The following is a 9,440-nucleotide window of genomic DNA, read 5'->3' on the forward strand; positions in this document are numbered from 1 at the left end:
GCTTACACAACTAATGAGGGTCGGTCTGCAAAGCTCAGGGGAAGCCAGAAGATAGCCCAACAATGTTACATAACTGCCTTAAAACAGCCTGCAAAAAGCAGACAACAGTCCGGTTCCGAGAGAAGGCTCCTTGAGCAACCTGAGAGGTAGTCGAGGAAAAGGAAGCGTGAAGAGTATCACAGGGAAAAAGATAAATAGAAGTTGGCAATGGAAAACTTCGAGCCTACAAAAGAATAAATGGCCAGACCACAACCTAGCGGGGAGCATGTCACAGTCGAGCTCACATAAGGTGATCCCTCGAGGACGGTGAAGATTGGGAAAGACATTGATCCAGGAGTACGGGTTCACCTCATAGAGCTGCTAAGAAAGAATAAAAACATTTTTGCATTTTCCGCAGATGAGATGCCCGGAATTGACCCAACAGTCATGGTGCATAAGCTGAATGTGAAGGAGGATATTAGACCAGTCAGGCAGAAAAAGCGAAGCTTCTCCATGGAGAAAAACCAGGCAATCCAAGAAGAGGTGGAAAAACTCTTGGAAGTAGGATTTATTGAACCCTGTAACTATCCAGAATGGTTAGCCAACGTGGTCATGGTGAAGAAGGCAAATGGCCAATGGAGAATGTGTGTTGATTTCACGGATCTTAATAAAGCCTGCCCGAAGGACTGTTACCCACTGCCACGGATAGATCAACTGGTAGACTCAACCAGCGGGCACGCCCTGCTAAGCTTCATGGACGCCGTCTCAGGGTACCATCAGATCAGCCTGAACGAGCCAGACAGGCAAAAAACTGCATTCATTACCGAAGGGGGAGTGTATAATTACAAAGCTATGCCCTTCGGGCTGAAGAACGCTGGAGCAACTTTTCAGAAGGCAATGGATAGAGTGTTCCTTCACCAGAAGGGAAGAAATGTGGAAGTATACGTTGACGACTCAATTGTTAAGAGCGTCACGCAGGCTGGACATATCATGGATCTAGAGGAAACATTTGCCACCCTGAACAAGTATAGAATCAAGCTCAACCCGAAGAAATGTGTCTTTGGAGTGAGCTCCGAAAAGTTCTTGGATTTTCTGATCAACGATAGAGGAATAGATGCCAACCCAGAATAGGTCGAAGCAGTCCTCAGTCTGCCTGAGCCTAAGAGCATCAAAGATATCATGCGGTTGACAGGCAGAATGGCCGCACTGACCAGATTCATCAGCAAGTCAGCAGACAAAGCCTTGCTATTCTATCAGCTGTTGAAAGGAAATAGAGAATTCAAGTGGGGGACTAAGGAGAAAGAAGCCTTTAAGGGTATTAAGGAGCATCTGATTAAGCTCCCAACAATGATCAGCCCAGAGCTAAGGGAAAAACTGCAGTTGTACATCTCATCGTCAATACAGACAATCGCAGCCGTTCTGCTGGTAGAAAGACAGAAGCAACAAAGGATGATATATTTCGTGAGCTACGTGCTGACCGAGGCAGAGCAAAGATACCCCCTGGTAGAGAAGCTAGCCTTCGCAGTGGTCACAGCGGCAAGAAAGCTAAAACCATATTTTGACGTGCATATAATAGAGGTCCTCACAAACCACCCGCTGGAGAAAGCATTACAAAAAATGGATGCATCGGGTAGACTCTTAAAGTGGGCAAGAGTATGAATTCGAGGTCAAGCCTAGAGCACCCATCAAGGCACAAGCTTTAGCAGACTTCATAGTGGAAGCCTCCTATGAGGAGAAAGAGGATGACATTGGGGTCTGGGAGGTGGAAGTGGATGGATCCTCAGCCCAAACGGGGAGTGGGGTTGGAGTCATAATGACGTCTCCAGAAGGAAACGTATTTAAGTATGCCAACAAGTTCAAGTTCAAAGCGTCAAATAATGAAGCAGAGTACGAGGCGACGCTGGCAGACCTACGTATGAGCCTCGCAGCCGGAGCCCGTAAAGTACACCTGCAGACTGATTCTCAGCTCGTTGCCAGCCAACTGCAGGGGGCGTATGAGATAAGGGAAGCCACTATGATGAAATATGTAACCAGAGTGAAAGAGCTGGCAGCCCAGCTAGTCCATTTCCAGATAGACTTGGTCCCTAGAGCAGGAAACTCTCAGGCTGACGCCTTATCCAAGTTAGCCAGCTCCACCTTACAAAGCCTCACAAGAACAGTGATGGTCGAAGTGTTAGAGGAAAGCAGCATCGCTGAAAAGGAGCAGGTAAACTGCATCGGGAGTCAAAGAGCCTGGTTCTCAGACATCTTGACATACAAACTTCATGGCTCGCTGCCCGATGATGAAGTACAGGCTAAAAAGGTGAAGAAAGACGCAAATTGGTATGTAGTGATGAATGGAGAGCTCAACAACAAAGGCTTCTCAAAGCCGCTGTTGAGGTGTATTCCAGAATGGGAGCAGGAGGGCATTATGGAAGAAGCCCACTCCGGAATATGTGCCAACCATATCACCGGGAAAGCATTGGGAGTAGAGGTCCTTAGAAGAGGGGCATATTTGCCAACTCTCACGCAAGACGCACTAGCATATGTCAAAAAATGCGACAAGTGTCAAAAATATTCATCAGTCATAAATCAGCCAGCAAACGATCTGACTCCAATTCTCAGCCCGATCCCGTTCGCTCAGTGGGGAATGGACATATTGGGACCTTTCACCACTGGGTCAGCGGGCAGGAAGTATCTCATTGTGGCAGTAGATTACTTTACAAAGTGGATAGACGCTGAGCCCACCAAGTACATAAAGGCAACCCAGGTCAGAACATTTATATGGAAGAGCATCATCACTAGATTCGGGGTGCCACAGTGCATAGTCTTTGATCATGGGTGCCAATTTGACTGCGACACTATAAAGGACTACCTGGGGGATATGGGCACCAAGTATGCAAGTGCCTCAGTCTGCCACCCGAGCAATGGCCAAGCAGAAGCAGCAAACAAACTGATCCTGGCGGCCCTACAGAAGAAGCTGGAGGTGTACAAGGGCCTGTGGGAAGACTTAGTCCCAGAGGTCTTGTGGGCAAATAGGAGCACTGAGAAGGAGTCAACCGGTAAAAGCCCATTCACCCTGGCCTACGGGGTTGATGCAGTTTTCCCTTTGGAAGTGCAAATCCCCAGCCTGAGGATGCAGCACTATGAGCAGCACGGAAATGAAAAGTGCATGCTGGAAGAGCTAGACTTCCTGCCAGAAGTAAGACTAAAAGCATCCCTTAAGCTGGCAGCCCAAAAGAGCAGGATCTCAAAGGCTTTCAACAAAAGGGTCAAGCACAGGGAGCTCCTGCCAGGAGACTTATTCCTCAGGAGGACAGCAGCAGTTGGAAGAGGAAATCAGCATGCAAAGCTGTCAGCAAACTGGGAAGGCCCTTTCATCATCCACGAGTAGGTTGGACCAGGCGCGTTCCTCCTTGCAGATCAAGAAGGTCAGGTCTTAAGAAACAGTTTCAATGCTGATGTGTTAAAGAAATATTTTGTTTAAATAGCCTGAAATATAGCTGTTTCAAGTCGATAAACCTTTATTCAGTCCATGTTATGTTAACTAAGGCATTTGAGCCATTTTTATTCAATGAAATACAAGCCTCTGCGTGAGGAGTATGTTGCATAAATTTGTTTAATATAGTATACCCAAGCATCATATACTAACATGCAGAAATCAAACAAGATGTTTGAGGCAAGAAGCACTCTAGCGCAAAATGACAAAGTGAAAGCATCCCTCCTTAAAACCTCACTTCACCTGCAAAAAGCAAAACAGGGCACTACCTCGGGGACGCCTGAGGGGGAGCCTGACACGTTCAGCTTGAGCAGGGGAGAAGAGAAGAAAAGAAGAAGATGAGCTACATGGGCAACACTAAGGTTCTCTTAGTCCCATTCAGCCCATCTCTTCGAGGGGGAGAGGAAAAGAGAAGACAGTCAAGTTGTAAGCCCTTACAAAAAGAAGTAAGCAGACAGTAAACAAGCTGAATGACATAAATAAGTCGCAGCATAAACAAGCTAAATGACATAAATAAGTCGCAGCATAAACAAGCTGGATGACATAAATAAGTCGCAGCACAGATAAGCTGAACGACACAAATAAGTCACAGCAAAGCAAGCTGATGACACAGACGAAATAAGCAAAAAGCTGATCGACACAAACAAGTCTCAGCAAGGATAAGTCAAATACCGCTCAATCAAATATGTCAACCAGCATGCAGACGAAGCCTTTGGGCAAAGCCAAGTGAAGTACACAACGCGCAAACACTTGAAGTAGATAAAGCAGGAAGGACAAAATGTAACAAAGTCCCTGCTGAAGCACAGCAGAGCGCAAAAGAAACAGAAAAGCACTAGGCAGCTAAATTAAAAGATAGGAAGGCCTAACCTACGAGGCCCCACCAAACGTAATAAAGAGCAAGCATGCAAACAATGAAGTAAACAGCAAGAAAAGCAGCAAGAGGAGATTATAAGGAACATACATTATAAAGCTGAACCCCTGCCCACCAAGGCAGAGTAAACATTCAGCAGGTCAGTCACAGAACAAATAAAGCTGAGCCCTCATCCACCAGGACAAGGAAATACTCAGCGGGTAAAGTTAGAAGATCACAAATTCAAGCTAAGCTGGACAGACCCAGCAACGAAAGAAAAAGTATTCTGAAAATACACAGAGAAACATAATCTTTGGCAGTTATACACCCCAAAGATGGTAACAAAAACTACCTAGTTACAACAGATCTGGGTGGGGGAAACTTAGAGGAACCACTGGAGTAGGAGGGTGACAACCACCATAACCTTTATTGATCATCAGTCAGAGACTCCACTCCAATAGCTGCAGCAACGTTAGGGCAGAGAGGCACCTCCAAGTTCAGCACGGCCTGGTTGGGGATCTTGCAGCCAGCAGCGCGAGGGTGATCAGCGGGGAGATCGAACAAACCAGCCTTACCTGCAGCTTCAACCTTAGCCCAGATGGCATTAAAGCGAGCCTGCTGCTCTTCACCCTCACCATACAAGCTGCTAACGCATCGAGCCGCAGCTTCCCATCCCCCATCATGGCGATCAGCCAGGAGCTTAGCAAAAACATGAGAGAGCGCAAAAGACTTGAGAGCCTCTCTCCTCGCAGCCTCCAGCGCAACAGCATGCGCAACCTGTAAATCTGCCACCTCCGCCTCTAACGTCTTCACTCTGGCCTGAGAAGTCCCCAACTGCTCCTCGCAGTCCTTCAGCTTGGTCTGAGTGAGCTGAAATTCTCCTAATTGGAGCTGCATGGCATCCACCTTCTCCCTCAGCGGAGTCACCTCATTGGCCATAGCATCCCTCTCAACTTGAGCCTGCTGAACCTCCAGAGTCTTCTGGGAAGAGTTATACCCTGGTTCTGATATTCCTTCTCCACTGACAGCAAGGCATTGGACAAATCCCCCACAGACATAACAAGCTGCAAGAAAAGCAGAATAGAAGAGTCAGCCAAAGTGGGAGTTAACAAAAGAAGTTAACAATAAAAAAAATAAAGTATAATAATAAGTAAAACAAGACAGCAGCAACAAAACAAGCAGAGAAAAGCTGAAACGAGAAAAAGAAAAGCCAAAAGCAGAGACTAACCTTCGTCAAATCATGGCAAGCAGTAGCTGCTGGAAGGCTGACTGAGCTGCGCGTAGAATCCGCAGGGAGACGAACCTCCTGAGTCAGGCGGTATCCTAAAGTACCACCCTTCTGAGGGTCGTCTACAAATAAAGACTCATCAGCGCTCACATTCATCAAAGGCCGAAAGGGAGCGTTCTCATCTCCAGGAGAACAGAGTATTGGGCGAAGATGAATGTCAATAGGGACCTCAACAAACTCAATGGCCCCAGTAGGGCAAAAAGTCCCTCTAGCAGAGAGTGAGGACGCAGAAAGAGGATTCTCAAAGGCATCACGCAAGAACTGATGAACGCAGCGGTTAAGCTCACTAGAGTTCTGAGTGTCTCCCCCACCAACGTTCCCACCTGGAAGTCCAGTGTTGGCAGACGTGGAAGCAAGAGGGTCTGGGCCAGGAGAAGTGCGAGCCTTTTTCGCCTCTAGCTCATCCCTAGCAGGGGAAGAAGACATGGGATCGTCCTCCAGGTCAATCACTGGACGATCTTGCTGGAGAGAGCCCGTAGCTCGGGAGAGCCCACCCCGGGTAGCGCTTCAGAGCCGCCCCCTCAGTCCGTAGGGACGCGGCGGAATCCTTGGAAGCTCCATGACAGATTCATCAGGGAGCTGAAAATCAGTAGCTGCAACAGAAGGAACTGCAGTGCCCTTCACAGCAGCAGTATCATTAGTAGAAGTAGGAAAGAGCAGAACATGCTTAGCAGAGGAAACGGGTTTTTCACCCGCAGCAGTGGTCTCAATCCCCTCAGAGGGAAACTAGAGAACACTGTCAGCAAAATCATCGGTTGTAGCCTTTGGTTCTTCAGAATCTTGTTCACGTGGCCTTTTGGCAGCAGAAGTCTAAGGTGCCACCCGGCCGGAAGCCGCGACAGACTGCTTCTCAGGGGAAGTAGCAGGCGCCACTAACGCCTTAGAATCTGAAGCCACCTTTTGAGGAGCAGGGCGAGTATCACGCCTACTCCCAACAGTAGAAGACGAAGGCTCAGGCTCAACACGGCTAGACCCAGCACGCTCGCTAGTAGCCACGGTGCCAACAACAGCCCGCAGCTCAGCAGGAGGCAAACGCACCTCGCCCTTCAAGGAACCCGCAAACACCTCTGTAGGGAATAGATTTCAAGCGTTAATCCCCTAGCTTGAACCCCACTGTGATCATACACTAAAGTACGGTGGCATCCAAAAGGGAAGAAGATAGAGCAAAAGAGTCGCCAACAAGTTTTTTAGGAACTTGTAAACCGTTCATAGGATGAAAGTTACACCCCTTAACGATCCAAGAGATCATCAACTCCATAAGGTCTAGAACCAAATACGGGTTCGGGGATGATGGTACAAATCCAACCTAAAAGAGATTGAACCTGCCCTAATAATAGGCCTCTACTTTATTCTGATCGTATTCATGTGCGCTTTCTAATTAACATGCAATCAATAGGATTAACCCCAAACCTGTTTAATCTATGTTGGTTGAATATAATGCACAAATAAAACTATTATTGGTGATCAAAATTAGAATAAACATGAATAATAATAATTATCATAAAAATAATAATAATAATATTCATAATCATCAAAATTATAACAATTATAATCATAATCATGTTCATGTTAATATTAAAGCATAATAAAAATAGCAAGATCCTAGGCATGATACTAACAAGATTAATAACAAACCCTAGCATGTCACTAAGCAATAAAAATCAAATCTTTAGCCCTAACATGATGCTAACAATCATAAATATTAGGAAGAACATAGGAAGCATCATAACAATCATATTTAATATTAAAAATACCCTAGACATGATACTAGGAATATCATAATAATAGTTTAAACATGATTTCTACATCATAATATCAATAAAAAAACCATTAAAGTACTTACTTTGATGCCTCGTACCTCTTTCTAATAACAAAATACACACGTTAGTAACTTCAAGGAAAATAATAAACAAACAATTAAATTAAATAATTGAAAGAGAGATTTGGGACCAAACCCTAAGAAATTAAACTTTCACGTTTAGGGCGAAGGCAACTTCGAATATGGCTAGGTGTATCTAGATCATGCGAATGCGGAATTTTGTATGTGAAAGCGAAGTTTAGAGAAAGAAAGAAAGAATTGAATGATTAAGAGAATGCTAATTAAAACTGATTATAGATGAGAACACGTGAATGATGAGAATTGGTGAATGAAAACGAAGTTTTTAATACGCTATTTATAGAGAAAATCAGCCAAAAGATAAAATAAACAAAACAGAGTCTGACGCACAAAAAACAGAGCTCGCGCAAACCCTGGCTAACTGGTGCTAGGCACCAACACTAGCGCCAGGCGCCAAGCCTGTTTTCAACGCGTTTTTGAAAATCAGATAAATTTTCCGTACTGGAGGATAAAATCATATAATTTCCTCGAAAATGCTTTTTGATTTTGATTAAAACTCTGAAAAGTCAAAAAGTCAATTTATCAATGCTAATTGAATTAGGAATAAAAAGAACCTTCTTGAAGATTCTTGAAGACTAAAACCATTCCTAATTGCATTAGGAATGATAAATCATATTAGGCCCTCCTCTAGATCATTGGGCCGCATATAAGGCTCAAACCAGGCCTAGTTTAGTAAATTGGCCATAACTTCCTCAATATTCATCGGAATTAGGCTTATAATATATCGTTGGAAAGCTCTTATCAAGCCCCATTCAACTACACTATTATTGGACCCATATCATGGACCAACCAAACTGTATTGGCTGTTTTCTTAAAAATAAGTTTTCAAAAACAGAGAGAAGAGAAATTAAAACTTTCCGCAACACTAGAGTTTCCACACTTTCACTTCATTCGATTATGATTCGATGCGAAAGGTACTCATCAGCGGGTTTGGTTTTGGGGAGACACAAATGGGTGTCTACAGAAGCCCCCACTTTGACTAAGTTTGGAGAAACGCAAGCTTCGAAAACAAAAGTCAAAGTATCGATAGGGACGGAGAATGATTCAGAACGTTCTGCGATCGTAAATCAATCTTGTAACGCCGATACCTGCAAACTAACATTAGTTAAACAGATAAAAGAGTTAAGAAACGCGTATCTTGCACCGTCGAGCACACGTCTCTGAAAGTAACCGATTTGCTGTCGCTTTACTGTTGTTTTTGCTGTTTTGATGACCTTCTGCAAGCTAGAGAATGCCATCCCGCTTGAAAACTGCTACGCCCGTAACTGCTTCCAAATTAGAAGATTGCTTCGCCTGAAACGATCCTCCTCCGCATTGATAATATTCCACGTCCAAGGGAATATCATCGAAGATTGCTTCTCTTGAAACAAATCCTCATCCGCATTGATAATATTCCACGTCCAAGGGAATACTATCGAAGATTACTTCTCTCGAAACAATCTCTATCCGCATTGATAATATTCCACGTCCAAGGGAATACTATCGAAGATTATTTCTCTTGAAACAATCTCCATCCGCATTATGACCATCTTTCATGCCTAAGGGAACATGATCGAAGACAACTTCGCCTGAAATTACCTCCAGCTGTTTGTGACAACTCTCCGCAAGCTAGGGAATGCCGTTGAAGATATCCTCACTTGAATTCATCCTCATTTGATGCGATAATTTTCCAAAGGAAATTACCGAAGACCCACGCCTGTCGATCTTTAAAAATTCGCCTGAACTTTGCTCCCGCTATGCCTGTACGTCGGCGCTTCTGTTGCTTTGAACCTGTACGTTGGTGCCCTTTTTCTTTTGAACCTATATGTCGGTGCTTTTTTGCTTTTGAACCTTTATGTCGGTGCTTTTTGTTAATGAGCCAATGCTTAGGCGCTTTAAGCTAAGTGAGACGATCTTTCATAAGGTCGATCACTTTACGTAAGCAAGCCGATTACTAAATCATGTCAAA

At 44.7% G+C, this 9,440-nt stretch overlaps 1 protein-coding gene across 1 annotated transcript; it reads left to right on the plus strand.

The window, feature by feature from the left end:
• The first annotated feature begins 1,792 nt into the window (after positions 1-1,792).
• LOC145637043 (uncharacterized) lies at positions 1,793-3,352 on the plus strand. The gene is made up of 2 exons (XM_081688558.1): positions 1,793-2,452; positions 2,933-3,352. The coding sequence occupies exons 1-2, from the start codon at positions 1,793-1,795 to the stop codon at positions 3,350-3,352; spliced, it is 1,080 nt and encodes a 359-aa protein (XP_081544684.1).
• Positions 3,353-9,440: the final 6,088 nt, after the last annotated feature.

The sequence above is a fragment of the Chenopodium album genome, chromosome 6 (genome assembly GCF_948465745.1).
Source record: "Chenopodium album chromosome 6, dcCheAlbu1.1, whole genome shotgun sequence".
NCBI lineage: Eukaryota > Viridiplantae > Streptophyta > Magnoliopsida > Caryophyllales > Amaranthaceae > Chenopodium > Chenopodium album.